The 18,545-nt window shown below is 35.5% G+C and overlaps 2 protein-coding genes across 2 annotated transcripts; one reads left to right on the top strand and one right to left on the bottom strand.

The window, feature by feature from the left end:
* Window positions 1–39: 39 nt before the first annotated feature.
* Window positions 40–670, bottom strand: LOC126966284 (TP53-regulated inhibitor of apoptosis 1-like). Its single transcript, XM_050810275.1, has 2 exons — window positions 325–670; window positions 40–245 (listed from the first exon to the last, which is right to left on the bottom strand). The coding sequence occupies exons 1-2, from the start codon at window positions 469–471 to the stop codon at window positions 147–149; spliced, it is 246 nt and encodes an 81-aa protein (XP_050666232.1). The 5' UTR covers window positions 472–670; the 3' UTR covers window positions 40–146.
* A 2,991-nt stretch (window positions 671–3,661) lies between these two features.
* LOC126966225 (ESF1 homolog) lies at window positions 3,662–15,075 on the top strand. The gene is made up of 8 exons (XM_050810175.1): window positions 3,662–4,155; window positions 5,914–6,037; window positions 6,815–6,917; window positions 7,975–8,095; window positions 9,244–9,434; window positions 13,317–13,518; window positions 13,968–14,168; window positions 14,395–15,075. Exons 1-8 carry the CDS (start codon window positions 3,729–3,731, stop codon window positions 15,060–15,062), a joined length of 2,037 nt encoding a protein of 678 aa, XP_050666132.1. The 5' UTR covers window positions 3,662–3,728; the 3' UTR covers window positions 15,063–15,075.
* Window positions 15,076–18,545: the final 3,470 nt, after the last annotated feature.

Here is an 18,545-nt window from a genome sequence, read left to right as displayed (position 1 = left end):
GTATTTGTAAATAAGTGGCAAAATAAGAAAAACTCAAAGTAAAACAATTACTACTTATTATCTATCATCACAGTACTACAATAATCAAATGTATATACAAAATAAATGCAAATGATAAATTCTCTAGCACTTGTTTGAAATTCTTGTCAGCTGGTGCCTTCTGGTGGGGTTTTGAACTCGCTTTCTGTGCCCAAAACATCCTTATCTAGATCCTTAAAATCAATATTTTGTTGCTTCATTGCTTTCTGTAATAAAATGTTCATATTAGTTTGTACACAACATAATAACAGAACTTGGGTTTTATAAAGTTATCGCTTTATTTACCTTCACACATTCTTGATAAATTTTAAAAATTCCCGCACACATGGAATCGTCGTGGTCACCTTTTAAGAAACGCTCTGAAAACCACGTATTGAAGCAATCATCATACTTTTTTTTCAGGTCAGTACACTCCTCGCCGATACTATTCATATTAGGCCCACTGTGAGTCTCGTCTCGTCACGTTAGTCGTCGTAAATAATGTGCTATGTATTTTATGTTATGTACACAGTACACACTACACGTGAGAGCAGATATTTTGTCTGAATATTACCATTTACCATTTGATTATTTTGGTTAATATTTACCGTGGTGCGTGAGCCCCGGTTTGAGTTCTGACATCTGACAACTGACACCTGTTGTTGTTTATGACTTTCTCTTGTGTCTATGCTCGTAGAGCTTGCTCATATATATTTGTTATTGTTATTTTAGTTACTCATCCTCCTGCTCCTGACACCACTCAGTTACTAACGAAGTATAATTCTATTCTATCTTTTATTATTTCTATTAAATTATCTATTAGAAAGTTAACTGAAACTAACTTATAAACATAATTTAATTTCAAATTAATTGTTGTACAGTGCACACCTATTTTTCCAGGACAGCACAGCACAAATAAAACTGAAAAATACATGCGACGAGTGTCCAATTGAAAGAGGCGTCCGTCAAGGTGACCCTATATCGCCGAAATTATTCTCAGCTGTGTTGGAGACGATCTTTAGGAGAATAGACTGGGATACAATCGGAATTACCGTGAACGAAGAGAAATTTCTCCTCCTCTGACTGTCCAAAATACCCTGGAAACAATGCTACAACAATTATCAGATTAAAGTGCAAATGTAGGCCTCTCTATGAATGTAGCGAAAACAAAAATATTAAGCAATTAATTAAAACGTAATCGCATAATTAATAATTATTACTACATATTTTTTAGTTATACGAAATATAATAAAATATAAAAGTGCATTATTACAGGAAAGGAAATGAACTATTCATTTTTAATGACCTATTTAATGGTTTTTTTTTAAATATTTATTTGTTTAATTTGAAACATAACATTGTACCTTGAAATTTTCGACTTCACGTCTGGTAGGCCTTTAACTCAAAAAGGATGGACATTAGAAAAAAGTTTTAAGCAAAAGTTGTAGAGGATAAAGTTATCGGCCGAGATAGAAAAACTGGCGTTTTAAATGCGCTAAAAATCGTAAACAGTACAGGTTTACAGGAAATAAAAGATGCGAAATTTTATTTCCTAAAGTAATGGTCTCAATATTTTTTGCCTTAATGTGCATAGTTTCCGAGATATCTGCCAAAACATTTTTGAAGAGGCAGCATTTTGTTATTTCATGCTCAGTGCCTAACAAAATAAAATTGGATCGGAAATCGACTGCGAAGGTAAATTCTTTTTTACTGGCCTACTTGATTTAAGCCGCTTTTGTTGACATTTTCTTGCTAACTATAATTCATAGAACTGTCATTCGACCCAAGAGCAGAGTTGTTGACGGTTTACGGACTTGTAACAATTTTTGTGTAGCTGTACAACCAATAACATCAATTAATATAAATGTCTAATATCTAACATTCAACATAATACCTTCGTAGCATTATAGATCGTATCATATTAACTGTAATAAGCGTATGCCGAAAGATTCGTTCTTAAAAGAACATATTCTATATATAAAATTCTCATGTCGCGGTGTTTGTAGTTAAACTCCTTCGAAACGGCTTGACCGATTCTCATGAAATTTTGAGTGCATATTGGGTAGGTCTGAGAATCGGACAACATCTTTTTTTCTTCCCCGAAATGTTAAGGTGGTCCACGCCAAATTTTATTATAATGACTCATAATCAAACAAATTTAAAAAAAAATGTCAAAAAATTAAAAAAAAAAAATTGCTGACGCATTAAAAATACATACAAAATCAAATTTTCACCCATCTACGATCAACAGTTACTTTTGTACCGCGATTTTAATATCGGCAATACAACGTTTGCTGGGTCAGCTAGTTATTTTATATTAGCTCTGATAATAACCATTTCATAATGCTACACAAGTCATAGAATCATGCAGATCACCAGTAGTCATCACATCGAAGTACAAGCATAGTCACGTACACTCGAAGACCGCAGATATACTCACGTGACCAGTCATATGCTCCGCGTTACACAACCTCACAGCAAGGCCGAACGTACTCTACTAAAGCGCGTAGATTACTTATTACAATTCATTCAATTTTAATCAATGAGCAACAGGAGTGAGTGCTCATTGGCATCCACCGATCGAGCATCGACGCGAGTTCTGCACGCTCGCTGGACGGCTTACTGCGATAGCATTAGTTTTAGAGCGAGATAGAACACATTGTATGATTCTCAATTGTAATTGAATTAAACGCTTAACTATTGGACATGATGTAAGCTTTAGTATTGGTGTGTAATTTCTAAACTTGTAAATATTTTTAAAGTAACAATTGTAGTTGGTTAACTTTCCCCATTGCTTTCAATAGCCGCCACCCATCTATGTGTTAGGTAAACCAGAAGATCGCCAGTCGACCGACCATGTCGATAGCCGTGCTGCCGGTCCTATATTCTACAGTATATTCAAAAATTGTTAATTTCTGTTATTTGAAAGAACTTATAAAGACAACAGCTGTTATTTACACATCAAAGGACTCTAAAAATATTATTTAAAAAAAATACAACGTTATAATGTGGAAAACCATCCTAAAATTTAAATTAGTAAGTACATGTTGCTTAGACTTTTTCTGAAGTGTTAAATTTTTTATGTCACATAAATTGTCAATATTGTGTACGATAGCGCAATAAATGAATGAATATTGTATTAAACCACATAAATGCTAGTACTTTTATACTGGTAAATAAAGCAATTCTTGCGAAATTATTCCCTAACCATTCCAATATTCAAAAATGCACAACGTTAATGTTATTAAAATTTTCACTTATGCCGGTACTCCCAGGGTGCATCTCGCTATTTTTTATTCTTACTGTATAAACAGAGTTGAATTGCTCAGAACATAAAAAAATTAAATTAAAAACAATAGATCTAAAAGTCTTGACATATTGCTAAGCAAGGCATCCATATTTTTGTTACGAAAACATTTCACAGTTACATCAGATCCATACTTTGATTGATGATTGGTATAGGATATTTTTTGATTGATATATATATATATTGGCCTAAAGTACAAGATACCAGGCCACAAACTCAAAAAAAAAAAATTTTGATTAATATAGCCCTAAAGGTTATAATTTTTTGTCAATGTCAGTCCCATGCTGAAATGCTGATTGTTGAATTGTCACTTGAATTGTGCAGAAATAGGTTGTTTTCTTCCGTTCTCTACATAAAAATAAATAGTGTTCCTAATTGTTAATTTGTGTGAGATAAAATTAATATGGGTGATATTTTAAAAGATAATCGTTTTGCAAAATATTTAAATGACCCTAAATACCGTCAGATACCTAAACATGAAAGGAAAGTTAAAATTGATAAGCGATTTCAGTCCATGTTTAGTGATGATAAATTTAAAGTTAAATACACTGTGGATAAACGGGGAAGACCTATCAACGACACGTCTACTGAGAATTTGCGTAAATATTACGACTTAGATGAAACAGGAAGTTCGGATAGTGATTCGGAGTCTGCGGAAGAAGATACTGAGGGTAAACAAAACGAAGGAAGATTTGTTAGGAGACCTGCTGTTGAAGAAAATGATAAAACAATTGAAACATTCAAGAATGATAAATTAGTTGGTGGAAAGTTAGATAAAAAGACAAAAAATAGATTGCTAGATCTTGAAATTGATTATGCTCGTGGGGAAGGTATACTGCATTATGTATTATCATAAATTTAAAAATATAATGAAAATCTGAGAATAAACCAAGAATATTCAAAATTTTAGTAGATAGAATTTGAAGAACTTCCCTTTTAAGTTCGCAGAACCTGTGTTAGGGATGATTGTGATTGGTTTTTTTGTACATGTAACATTTCTGTTTATTTGCAAGGCTACTCAACATTTGGAAATCTTCACAATTATCATTGTATTGACAGTGTTGTCAGTGATATAGTCAATATTTTGCATATTATATATTTTTTCAATGTTTACATTTTTGCAAGCAGCTGGCTTGCACAGCCATAACAGGATGCATGCACACTACACCTATGTCTTGAAACCATTCTAAGGCTAACACCACTTGACATACACTTTCAACATGAAGCAACATTGGCAATCTTCTATAGCTGTTGGGTGTATGGAAGAATGAAGACTGCCTAGCAGCTAATCTCTGGATTAGAGTAACAAAGTCTTATCCACTCTGTGAGGCACCATGTGATAAGATACCTAAAACACATGGTTTTCAAAAGAACTACCACACACAACTATGTGAGGAGGATGCTGACCAGTCAGCTGTAAATGAATTAATAATTTACACAAATGGCTCCAAAATGGCTGCTGGAACTGGGGCCCAAATGTTCTCTAACTAAACCTCCATACTTCTATACACTTGGGCACACACAGCTCCATCTTCCAAAGTGTATAGCCATCAAGGAAGCTGCCAACACAGTATCACATATAACTCAGAGCGAATTTATGAATGTCACTGAATCCTGGAGCAAGTTGCCAGGTAACTCTGCAATGAATCAAGGGACTTAGCAGTTGATTGGGTTATGATGCTGATGAACTTGCAAGGTGGGAGTCCGCAACCCACTTTTGCCACACTTCCACTTCACCAACAACCTACACAACACCCGATGGATGAATGTCTCAAGCTGTAGATAGTCAAAAGAAGAGATGGACCTGCACTATGGCCCAAACTGACTCAAAGACTTATCAGCCTTAACAGACAAGACATCCATATAATGGTGGGCAGCCTAACGGATCACACTTCACTAGACAAGCTTCTTTTCACAATCGGCGTAACAGACAGTCCTAAGTGCAGAGACTGTCTATCCGAGGACAAAATCGTCACTCAGTAATCCTGGAATGTGTGGGGGTAGCCGACAAACTGGCAAAAACCTTAACTGATATGAGGTTGCTTCAAGAAGTCTGTGAACACCCCAGGAATGTTCCGAACTTCTGGAAGGACCTGGGCTGGTTGGAGTAACTTTCAATACTGCATGCAAAATGGACCCAACCTAGTGGCTTAATGGCGGAAACAGAGGCCCCTATACCATATCACAACCTTGTTTCAAATGAATCCAAATAGATTAATTCCTTAATTAAAGACTACTAAACTATGGAGTGTGTCGGGTTCACTACAGTCTATGGTCCTCAAGGTCACCAATCTTATGAGATCATTTAGAAGTCCGTTTTTCAATATGCTAAATTAAAAAAAAATTCACAAACAAACAATAAACAATCTACTAGGCTACCAATCACCCTTTAAAAGAGACTGATGTCTCTTGCATTCCATATATTATAAGAGTGGTCGAAACACAACCGAAAGAAAACTCTGCCTAATAGACATATTGGTAGAGTTTTGCTTCAGACAATTTTCGAGCATGATTATGTGTCTAATTCTTTATTGTATTATTAAGAAAAATCAAGTTTGCATTTTACTTATCTGAATGATATCTTTCAGGGGTGCTACTTACTGATAGTTCAAGTGATGAAGAGAGTACTGAAGTAGAAGAGGATAGTGAGGTGGAACATGAATGGGGAGAGCTGGATGCAGATGCTGACACAACAGATGAGTCGACAAAGAGGTACTTATAAACTTTTTGATTTTATAAATTTACCAAATTTTTATTGAATTAATTTCTCAATTCTGCAACCTGTGGTGTGGTGTTGTAAGTGTAGTTATGCCTAAATTTGCATAAAGGTTTCAAAATATTTTTTTTTAACTACAAACTAATCAATTTGAGGAAATTAGTGTTTTATTCCTTCTAATACATACATGTATGTGACAATTTTAATTGATTTTTCTTTCACATAAATGAGAAGTTTAATGTCGAAAGATATTTTTATATTTTACGAAGCATAAATGCTTAAAGATAACGGTAAGTTATGGCAGTTTGAAACACCAAAGTACCTTTGGGCATGGCTTGCCTGCGGCGGGGCACAACCCACACTCTACTTTGTCAGTCCCCCATCACCACTCACGGTGTGACGGTAGGTAGTGTTATGTGTACCAGACTATCGTTTTTAAACACCCAAACATATAATAATCTCCAGAGATATTTCGTCCATCATCCAATGATACCAAGACTCCTTTGTTAGTGGCCAAAACCTTCTCTGTTGATACACTATTGACGGAATGGTTGTGGTTTGTTAGAGGCGCGTCCCAATTTAAAAGTCTAAAAATTTCAAGATCTATAAATCAACTTCTTAAGAGTTAAAAGAAAGAACTTTAAACTACAAATATTTTATTTTATTCAAACAAAAAATTTCAAACAAAGATATAGATAAAAACAGAGTTAACTTAACCAAATATAATATTAATTTAACTAGCCTATTAAAAATCTTTCATCTTAAAATTTCAGATTAGCAATTTGTAATATGGACTGGGATAATATAAAAGCTTCAGACCTCATGGTGCTATTAAGTTCATTTCTTCCGGCTGGTGGCATCATTCACAGTGTTACAGTAAGAATGTTTTTATAATATAGCAGAAACTGCAGAAAGAAATTTATATAATAAAATAAATTATATTATATACTGATGAATCATTAAGATAAAGATTTAAAGAAATTAACTTTATCTCTACTGCTCAGTTAAGTTAGAAAGTTTTACATGTGCTTATACAAAATGATCCCAGAAAATGTTCAAAACTAATGTGTTAAGAAAGTCAACAGCATTGTTAAAAGATGTTTATGTGGTAAAGGTTACTATAACATAAATGACTTTCTTAATGATACCACATACTGGGAATGGAGCGAACACCCAGGCTATTTAATTTAAAAAAGGAGCCTGCTAATTTTTATGTGCCTGTTCTTCTCAGGTCTAAGTAAATATGTGAATAGGTGGATGCTTTTCATATATTATTTACGTTCAATATGTGATTTAAATGTGCCGAAACACGCAGATTTGGACGCATTATAGTGCCGCTCAGAATTTTTTGGTTTTTCAAGAATTCAGAGTGGCACTGCGTTGTAATGGGCAGGGCGTATCAATTTACATCAGATGAACGCCCTGATCGTCTTGTCCCTTATTATCATAAAAAAATGAAAGATTTTGTTTTTTAACATGATGTCCAGTGTTGGAATGGACTTACGGTAAACTTAAGAAATTAAATATGATATTTTAAAGCCTATCATTTACGCAATCATATATTATTACTTCATGCCAAATATCATCAGGATCTAAACAATTTTGTTTTGTTATTTTTAAAGTGATACCCCTCACTTCTGGGATTAATTAAATTCAATTTGTAAACAAAATTAATGAACGATGCGGGAGAGGTTGTAGGTCCAAGTTCTGTTTTTTTTTGTACAAATTGAATTTAATCATCAAGATCATTCAATTCGTTCTTAATTATAAAAGAACATGGAGACAGACATACAAAAATTTTCATAATTGTAATGTCAGTGTACCTTGTTTATGTATATTTATAATTTATATAGGAGTTTTAATTTTTTTAAGTCTCTGTTTCTTTAAACTCTCCAATCGTAAAACACTATTATTTCTTTTTTATATATTAAAGGTATATCCGTCGGAGTATGGACTAAAAAGGATGCAAGAGGAAGAAGTCCGTGGCCCCATTGAGCTGACTGAGAACACAAAGATTGATGATGGTTTGTCTGACGATGGTGGTAATGAAGAAGGTGTGTCTCTTACATTCCTATTATATTTTAAGCAAATATTATTACTCGAAGCATAGGTGATCCATAATTCTATGGACAGGTTTTTCATTTGTCTTTGATAAGAAATATTAATTGATTGTATGTCTATTGCATTTATCAGGATGTGTTCTGAAGACATTTTTGACCTGATTCCTGCTGTGGAACTACGCCATCTAACCACACACTATCCTCTCCATTTGGTCTCCACGGTGCAGTTTCAAAGAATTTCTTTTATGAAAATAAGGGACGAGACGAGCAGCACGTTTAGCTGATGGTTATTGATACTCCCTGCCCATTACAATACAATGCACCTCAGAATTCTTGAAAAACCCAAATTTTCTTGAGTCTTAACATTAAGTCTCATTTGCCTAGTAATTTCACTAGCTACGGCGCCCTTCAGACCGAAACACAGTAATGTTTATACAATACTGCTTCACGGCAGTAATAGGCGCCGTTGTGGTACCCATAATCCAGCCGGCATCCTGTGCAAAGGGGCCTCCCACTGGTAATAAATACTACACGCTGTGCAGTCTTATGATATGACATGTGCGATAAATAACCTTTATTTATTTAAGGTGTGTGTAGATTTATGCATCTACTGTACTCAAGTACTAGATAGATAGAGTTATTGATAACTCTAGTTTTTACGTATTAATTTACATTTCCCTTTTTAGACTAAGACTTAGGGCATTACTTTAAAGTATTTTTGTTGAGTCACTTTACATATATTGTAGTTGAAATGCTTTATAAAACGAAGAAGCTGTAAATGTTGATTTAAAAGAGTGAGTTTCTTGCCACTTCTTCTCAAAGCCCAACATTTTGCGAAGTGGCGGTTAATTTAATAAGAAAAGAAAACTTGACATTAATAAGTGTCATTTCCTTGACCTACATCAATAAAGTGATTTCGATTTGAATTGTGGAGTCCTTTGCTGTTGCAACCGAGTATGGACAGCAGTGATCACTTTCCATCAAGCAAAGCGGTTGCTTGATTGCCCTATTATACCACAAAATAGTATGAACTCTACAGTAGTCCCATAAACCGCAATAGTTTGTTAAATTTTGACAGGGCCGCTATTGCCGTACCATGGTACCATTCTTCGTGTAAATTTAACCCGATGAAATTGCTATAGGTTCATCATACCACATGGAGAAGTTGCGTCGATACCAGCTCAATAGGCTGAAGTATTACTACGCTGTGGTTGAGTGTGACTCTGTGTCAACGGCCGATAAGCTGTACCACGAGTGTGACGGTATCGAGTACGAAAGCAGCGCCACGCGGCTCGATTGTAGATTTATACCCGATGACGTGCAGTTTGATCAGGTAACTATAAAGATATCACTTCAGCTGAAATAATTATACTGCTGGAATGCAAACGCCTCCTGCAAAGATTTCCACGATGATGACCTTCCATCATCATAAAATTCCGGCGATCGTCACCAGATCATCGGTCCATCTTGTCGGGGCTCTACCGGCACTCCGTCTTCCAGGACGTGGTCGCCATTTGAGGACTGTACTGCTCCAACAGGCATCTAACCGTCGTGATATGTGCCTTGCCACTTTAGTTTCGCAATCATCCGGACTTTATCGGTGACTTTGGATCTCCGACGATCGAGCGATCCGAGCTCTCGGAGTTCCCCTGCGAGATCGCATTGGAACTCCGAGCATAGCTCGCTCCATTGCCTTCTGAGCGACCATGAGCTTGATCTACTCTTAGGATATAACATCTTGCTGAGACACATTTGATGCAGTACAGAACAGAAACCGTAAAAGCCTTAAAGTTTGTGGCTAGCTAAATTATAAACTATGACATACCTTCACGTCCGAGCTAGAGCTGAAGGTAGGTACTATTTCATGCAGATTCATAACTATATGCACATATTTAATCAAACATTGCGTAATTTCTGCAAGGAGTTTAAAACTATTACTTTTATTGCTATGCAGACGACAGCACAGCGTCGACGAGAACCGGAACAAACTTGTGTCTAAAATCGAGACAATGCTTTGCAAAGTCTCGGAATGGGGCCGACAAAATTTAATCCAATTCAACCCCAAGAAGACACAAGTTTGTGCGTTCACCACTAAAAAGTCTCCCTTTGGTTTATCCCCTCGATTCGAGATCACTCCTCTAACTGCCACTGCCTGTATTGGCATACTTGGCGTCGATATATCGAACGACGTTCAATTCCGTGGTCACTTGGAAGAGAAGGCCAAACTGGCCTCTAAAAAGCTTGGCGTACTCAGTAAGGCGAGACAGTAATCCACTAAAAACCACCGCCTGCAACTTTATAATGCGCAAATTTGGCCACATGGAGTATTGGTCTTACCTCTGGGCGGGTGCTCCCCAGTACCAGCTTCTTCCATTTGACCACATACAACGAAGAGCGTTTCGAATCATCGACGATCAAGTGATCTCCGATCGGCTTGATTCTTTGGCATTGCGTAGAGATATGGGTTCTCTCTGCATCTTCTACCGCATTTATCATGGGGAGTGCTCAGAGGAGCTGTTCGGGTTGATTCCAGCTGCCGAATTCCACCACCGGACATTACGTGCAAAGTACCACCCGCATCACGTATACGTCTGGCATTCCAAAACCGCACGTTTTGTTAGAAATTTCTTGCCACGCATAGCCACTTTGTGGAATCAATTACCGGCTGCGGTCTTCCCGAACAGATACGACTTCGGGGCCTCCAAATAAAGCATACCCCCACCTTAAAGGCTCTTGACACCTGTTGTTGCAGATGTCCATGTCCCGTCTCCGCGTCCCGTGAGCCTCTTGCCCGTTTGCCCCCTCTTATATATATATAAAAGAAAAAAACTAACTACACAAGTAGAACTAACAGTAGTTGAATTTTCAATGAGTTGGGTAGTTTCCACTATTTCATCATTTCATGGTTGTGATACAACCACCCATGGGTATCCATGGGCGGTTGGCAACACCAGAGGTCAAGAGATGCGATGCTGGCCTTTTAGTTGGGAGAATTGAAAGTTTGAAGGTATATAACGGTTAGATTGAACAGAGATTTTGAAAGTATACATCACAGCACAAATTTATAATTTACATTTAATTAAAAACGTACATTGTTCTCAACGAGTTTTGTGTTCGCACTATCCATAAAAAAGCACAAGGCATAAAAGGCATTTATTTTCTCAAAATTGATTCCTATAAAATTCTTTTTGATGTCACTACTAACTCTACCACCGCTTCTCAAATAAATGGCGCTCTTAGAGAAAAGAAGCGGCGCAAGAAGCTCTCCCAGCATTCTTTTTTGCGCCCTTTTTAATAAAATATACCACATTGTACTGTCATTGTTATTGCTATAAATTTACCCTTTAAAGCTGTTATGTATCTATGAAGCCTACTCGAATTAGGTATAGGCAATCTTTTATTTCTAGTGTAATACCTAATAATGAAAATAACTATTTCGAGCCACAAGGACTTATTTTGAATTTATTGTGAGTTGCTCTTCGGGCTCTCATACACTGTGCAAATAACAAAGAAATTCAGAGAGGTCCTATTTTAGATAACCAAAAAACGAAATTATTTAAATTGTATACTAATTGACAATAACAGACATGAATTTAATCTTATATAAAAATGCATAGAGAGATTTATGTCAACACTGACAAAGTAGCGGGCACAGCTAAGTAATAGATGTATTTATAGCACTACTGTTATTATAACACTAGAAATAAAGGATTGCTTGTAACTAATTCTAGTAGGCTTCATAAGATACATAGTAGCTTTAAGGGTAAATGTATACACTTTTATAATAAAGTCCCAGCCACTGTTCAGGCATTATCTATAAATAAATTTAAATATTTTATAAAAAATGGCTGTGTCGTAAATCCTATTACTCCACAGCTGAATATCTAAGTGATCGGACAGCCTGGGACTAGATTATGATTATTTTATAGCGATATAGCGATAGAAATGACTGTACAATATTATATGTTTTTATTGAAAAGAGCGCAAAAAAAGAATGCTGGGAGAGTTTCTTGCGCCGCTTCTTCTCTCTCAGAGCGCCATTTATTTCCGAAGCGGTAAAAATTCAAAAAGAATTCTAAAGCAATCAATTTTGAGAAAATAAATGCCTTTTATGCCTTTATTACTATAAAACTTTTTTTTGTGATTCTCTTTTACACTCAATTGTTACAATCATATTATAATTTTTATTGCCAACGCCGTTCAGTCTTACAACGGCTAAATTCGTTTTAAACACTTTTGCTACTCTAGCGCCATTCTGGAGGGATTTGAACCTGTTCTTTACTGCTTGACATTTGCAACTGTTCCCTCACATGCGATTGTTCTCCATACCTCTGATCTCCACTAATAATTCGTAACAAGATCTACTCTTTTCAACCCTGCATGAAATGCGTCGACGCTTAGCCCTAAATTATGTCACACGAGGTGAGGGAGGCCTAAGGTTCGTGTCGTCAAGAACCAATTAATTAAAAATCACACACTATTAATATAATCCAGGAAACAGGAAAATAGCAAGAAACAGATTCTAGATTACATTAAAGTTTATTTTTGGTAATCTGATTAAAAGGCTATTATAACGTATTATAACATTAAATATACGTTTGTGTTCTTATCAACAGATTACATTATGTTGAAAGCAAATAATAGTATCTAGTAGCTCCAAATTTAAATTGATACTCCATGTTTCTTTCAACCGGTTTGTTCTTTTTTGCGCAATGCCTTTGATTAGTTTGAAATTCTTGCTGGAATAGAGGTGTACCTAATTTGATCTTATTTAAATATTATCCTTGTAAAAATATATGACTTGAATAGGGTCTAGTCCAAACATGCGAATCCGGCGTGTCTATTTACGTTTTTGGTTATCCTTAGAAGTTGGAGCCACGGACAAGCTTCTACGATCCGGTTAAGAGTAGGTTAACTCCTCCACGATACAGGTAAAAGAAAATTATTTATAAATACTTCCTGAATTGTATTTTATCATTGTACAGTAATAGTTTTACGTTCGAAGGCTCTAACTCAACAGCTGATAGGCATTGTCAAGTATTTTGTTGTATATTTTTTAAATATTTATATTGTGTTGGTGTGAAAGTAGAAATTTTAAAAATATTTGCCGTTTCAACTTTCGTTTGAGGGATCACTTTAGTTGTAGGCAAATTTAAACACCAATTAATCTGTGCACTTTAAAAGTTTATTTTAATGAAATTCATATTTATTGTAGGAACCACGAGAAGTCTGCACAAAATTACCAGACCTAACAAAATATAAGCCACGCTTGTTTACTACAACAGCGTTACAGCAAGCAAAAGTTGACCTCACATGGGACTCTACCAATCCCAACAGAACAGAGGTCATTAAGGGTGCTCTTGATGGGAAGATTGATGATTTGGACCTTAAGGAATACCTGGCTTCTAGCAGTGAAGGTACTAATTTTGCGAATTAAATTGTATTCCTATAACATTGAACTGCCTATTTCTGTTGTATTTGAGAACTTTGTTTAGTTTGAAGGTTGTGGATACTGCATTTTCCGTTTTAAGTCTCAGGCGCATAGCGATATGTTCAAAAATGTGTCGCATTGCCCTACGCCTTAGACCTTTTCGTAATTGCCTCTTGAGATTCGTTTTGGATTACTCCGATGAGAGAATGAGACGCCATGTAATGATCTATTTATTTATTTTAATGTGCCAGGGAACTATTATGTGTATTATCAAAATGACAGGAGTATTATTAAATTGAAATTTTTCACACGTTATTTGTTAAGTAACAATTTGCAACACCCACTTTTCTCGCTCTATTTTTGTTTGTTTAAAATTATCTCACTGACTATGATTTTTTGTGTTATTAATTTGGACTCAAATTTGGGGTGTTTTAGATGAATGCAGTGAAAAGGATGAAGTTGAAGAACAACCTGAAGATGAAAATGATGACCCTATTCAAAAATATAAAATGCTTTTAGAAGATATTGAGAAAAAGGAAGAAAAAAAACAGAACAAAGATATGGAAATGGAAATCACATGGGGTTTGGGTATTAAAGATAAAGCAGAAGAGTTGGTAAAAAAGAAAATGAGTAAAGGTAAAACATACTTAATAATCCACTCTTCTCTCCTTCATATTTTAATGACCGAAAGGTTAATAATGATAGTATTGATAGTCCATAATGTATGAGATTGTAATTATACGTAATATTTAGTTTGTGGTTGAGTCATATAATCTTCTACGCCCTTTAAATTCATGAACAAAATAAAAACGCAACTACATTAACAACAGCAATTTACTAAAAAGGTTTATAAAATTTTCAGAGAACGAAACCGCTACACCATTTGAGAAATTGTTGCAAAAGAGAAAGGAGAAGAAAAAGTTGCGAAAATTACAACAAAAACTTCAAGAAAAGGTTGATAGTTCAGAAGATAATTCGGAGAATGATAACTCTGATGACGTACCTTCTGACGTGGATCTTAATGATCCATACTTTGCAGAAGAATTTAATAAACCAGAGTTTAAGACAAAAGCAAAAAATAAAAAACATAAGGACCAAAATGATAGTAACTCAGAAGACGAGAGAAATAAAGCTGAGTTGGAACTATTGCTAGACGAAGATGATGGCAAACAACATTTTAGTCTGAAAAAGATCCAAGAAGCGGAGAATGGGTCAAAGAAATCAAAACGAAGGAAAAAATTGAAAGAAAAAATGAAAGAACAAAAAGAGACTGTACAAGATTTCGAAATAAATTTGAATGATAATAGATTTTCAGCTTTGTACGAGTCACATCTGTACAATATTGATCCAACAGATCCCAATTTCAAGAAAACTAAAAACATGGAAAAGCTTATTCAGGAGAAGTTAAAACGGAGACCTGCAGACACACTAAATCTAACTGTTCCTAAGAAATCAAAACAGGATGCTGAAATAGATTTACTAGTTAAAAATATTAAGAGGAAAACTAAAGATGTTTCAATAAAGAAATGATTATGTATAATAATGTTTTTATTTAAATTTATTGTAGCCGTAAATATATTTCTTTTGTGATGAGCTTTTCACTGACCATCAGTATTAGTATTAGTAAAAAATATTTTATTTCCTCAAAAAATAGTTCTTCTTTAATTCTATTTGATGAAATATAATAAACAGACTTATAAAGCGAATTGTGTTTATGCAAATAGTAAAACTAATAACTACCGTCCATGGGCACGTAATTTTAAAAGAGATTGCAAAAAAGTGATCCTTCACACAATATGTATTTGTATTCGTACTATGTTATAATACATCCTAAAACAAAATAAGACAAAAGTAGTTTTTTTATTATTATTTATGAATGTTTTCTTTTCAGGTATTTTTAACCGACTTCAAAAAAAGGAGGAGGTAACTACATACGTAGTTTGTACTATTACATACACTCTTTGGTTACAGTTGAGATGTGCTTGAAGTTGAAGTTTAATTTGTAGTCTAAGAATATACCAAGATCACGGATATGGTCTTAGCAATTTATACATTTTCCACCCAAAGTGTAAATATGCGACACTGTAGAGTGTTTAGGCGGTAATCAAATATTATAACATTTGTCAGTGTTCAGGATCAATTGATTTTCTTCGCAGTAACAATAAAATTTATCTAGATCCGACTGCAAAGTCAAACAGTCTCGGACATCAGTTATCTTTTCAAATACTTTAGTATCATCAGCGTATAAAAGATGTTCAGAATTTTGTAAAAACCTTAACCATGTCACACAAGGTGAAAAGTGTGGGACCCAAATTTCATCTTTGTGGGATACCAGAAGTCGCGTAACTAAACCCTGAGGCGACTCCTTTTAAAGTTACAGCCTGAGAACGACTGCTAATGTAAGACTTCAGCTATCTATACAGATCACCGTGCACACCGAGTTTTAATATCCTATGTAAAGGAGCCTCCCACTGGTAAAAAAGTTGATCACTTAGAAAGAACTAGGTATAAGCGGTTCGTAAAAAGGGAAGACCCTTTTCTAGACAGGAGGATGAAATTATTCAGACTGCTGGGAGTACATAATTGGTACCAGATAGCTAAATCCAGAGAATAATCCTGTCAGTGGCCGTGGAGGACGCCTTTACATGAAGGAGGACTTCTTCCAAACAAATAATCAAGTCAATAATCTTCGTTTCTTTCTATTCACACTTTCTCAGTTCGCGGCGCACTTATAGGCTTACCCCCTTATTCATAATGGTCCGCTAACTTTAAACAGCCGCTAAGGAGTGTTTTTTCTCATTCTGACTTAGGTCAATAGAAGAAGACAGAGTGCGAATTAACAATGCTTTAAGTTAGCAGACTATTATGAATAAGGGGGTAGTATTTCGTCTCGGCGCAAAAATAGATAGAGCAAATTACTGTTCTTTATTGTCAATAGTGACGTGCATTTAGTCATAAAAATTTATCGAATGTATAATTTTAGGACACAAAATTTATTTATTACATTGATATCTAAACTATATTAGGGTCCCGCGAACGTTTAGTTTTTATTTTTATAAGATTCTAATTATTGGTGTACTTATTTACCACAAAAGACGGCATTTGTTTTTCGAAATTAAAAATTTTTAAAAATGTAATTCGATCGTCACATAGGATCGCTGGCCAGCACAACTACAACCTCCGGCAAACTCGCATCAATGCTCAATGCAAAACAAAGCAGTTTCGACTTGACGTTGCTTCGAAAAGTACAAATTGTGAGTGCCCTGCGCTTGTGACATAGTTTTGACCTGGCTTTGGATTTCGGATATTGATACTGCGTTACTGTTGACACTTGCTCGTTAAATGGACTCTGTTTACGCCTCTTGTTGTGGATTTCGTCAATATGGCCGAACGTACGCAGAGAACTATTCTAAACAGTCAGACACTTGAGTTCGTTATACGCCTTTGTAACTATTTCGAATCTCAAAATGGAGGGCTAATTTTACCTATAACATCAGTGGTTGAACGCGTAGCTTAGTAAAAAAGCTTAATATTGGACATCGAACTGTTAGACGAATAACTAAAGAAAAATATGGCGAGACTGGCGCAGAAGTAAATAAACTTCACACACCAAAAAAGAGAAAACGAGAAGAACCAGTCGTAGGCATCGATAGCTTAGATGCCGATGCCACCCGAAGACATGATAATATGTGTACGGCTAGTATTTACGGAAGGAGTATAACGAGTAGTACAACAAGAGTATACAAGGAGGTCAACAAGCAAAAAGGTGCAATCACTGAAGAAAGCTGGATTATTCTTTGGTGGGGAAAGTTCTTTAACGAAGATTTTGAAGACCGTTGGATTTCGATACAAACAATGTAACAAACGTAAAATATTGATGGAAAGATTTGATATCGTTATGGCAAGATATAGTTTTTTACGGCAAGTGAAAGAAATTGAAAATTGCTAAATGTTGTGTTTTTGCATGAAACATGGCTTAATGCTAACCATACTGTAAACCGTTCTTGTACCGATGACACTGCAGCATCTACGTCCAAAGTTCCTGTTGGAACAGGATCGCGACTTATAATTTGTTACGCCGGAACCATCAACGGTTCTCTGATGGCTTTTGCGTCAAAAACCACTGGAGACTATCATGAAGAAATGAATGGAGAAAAGTTTACTGAATGTTTTACCTCAATCATAGCGTGCCGCTAGTATAAATATCTGTAAAACACTAATTCTTCCTTTTTCCTTAACATCTGTTCCACCTGAAAACTCAATATCATCATATATACTTGTCTTTCAATAACACCCACCTGTAACTGCCCCTCTCTCAATATTGTCTCTAGCGTAAAGTACCTCGGCATGCACATAGATTCTAATCTAAAATGGCATACATAAATAGAAGCGTTAAAAGTGAGGCTGCGGAAATTAATATACATATTTAAGACGTTACGACACTTGACTGATCCCAGTACGGCGAAAACTATAAACCTTGCCTTATGCCAATCACTTTTGACCTATTGTATCCCTGTTTGGGGTGGAGCCCGCGTAACTATTATGTTAAGTCTGGAAAGAGCGCAAAGAGCTATTCTAAAGATAGCTTTGCTTCTAAAGAATGCTTTATGAACCTATCCGATACTCTACCAACCTTCTTTACTCAGAATGCCAAGTCTTAACGGTCCGGCAACTATATATTCTTCGAAGTATATTAAGAAAACATGCGACCCTACCCCTCAACATGTCTGTTCTTGAACGACGCCGCACCCAAATATGTCCCATAATAATGGCCTTCTCGAAACATGTAAAACGGCCTTCGCGAAACGTTAATATGATGCTCTCTCCTCTAAGCTTTACAATAAGATTCATGAGAAGACTTATCTACACACTAAGCAATTTTGAGGTAAAAAAGAAAACCACCGCCTATCTTAAACAACTATCATATTCAGAAAGGGACTAGAGTCTACTGTAACCTACTCACTAAGAATTACATACACACACACACACATTCAATTTTTATTTATTATTAAT

The sequence above is a fragment of the Leptidea sinapis genome, chromosome 9 (assembly GCF_905404315.1).
Source record: "Leptidea sinapis chromosome 9, ilLepSina1.1, whole genome shotgun sequence".
Classification (NCBI taxonomy): Eukaryota; Metazoa; Arthropoda; class Insecta; order Lepidoptera; family Pieridae; genus Leptidea; species Leptidea sinapis.
This window is presented reverse-complemented; position numbering and strand designations above follow the sequence as displayed.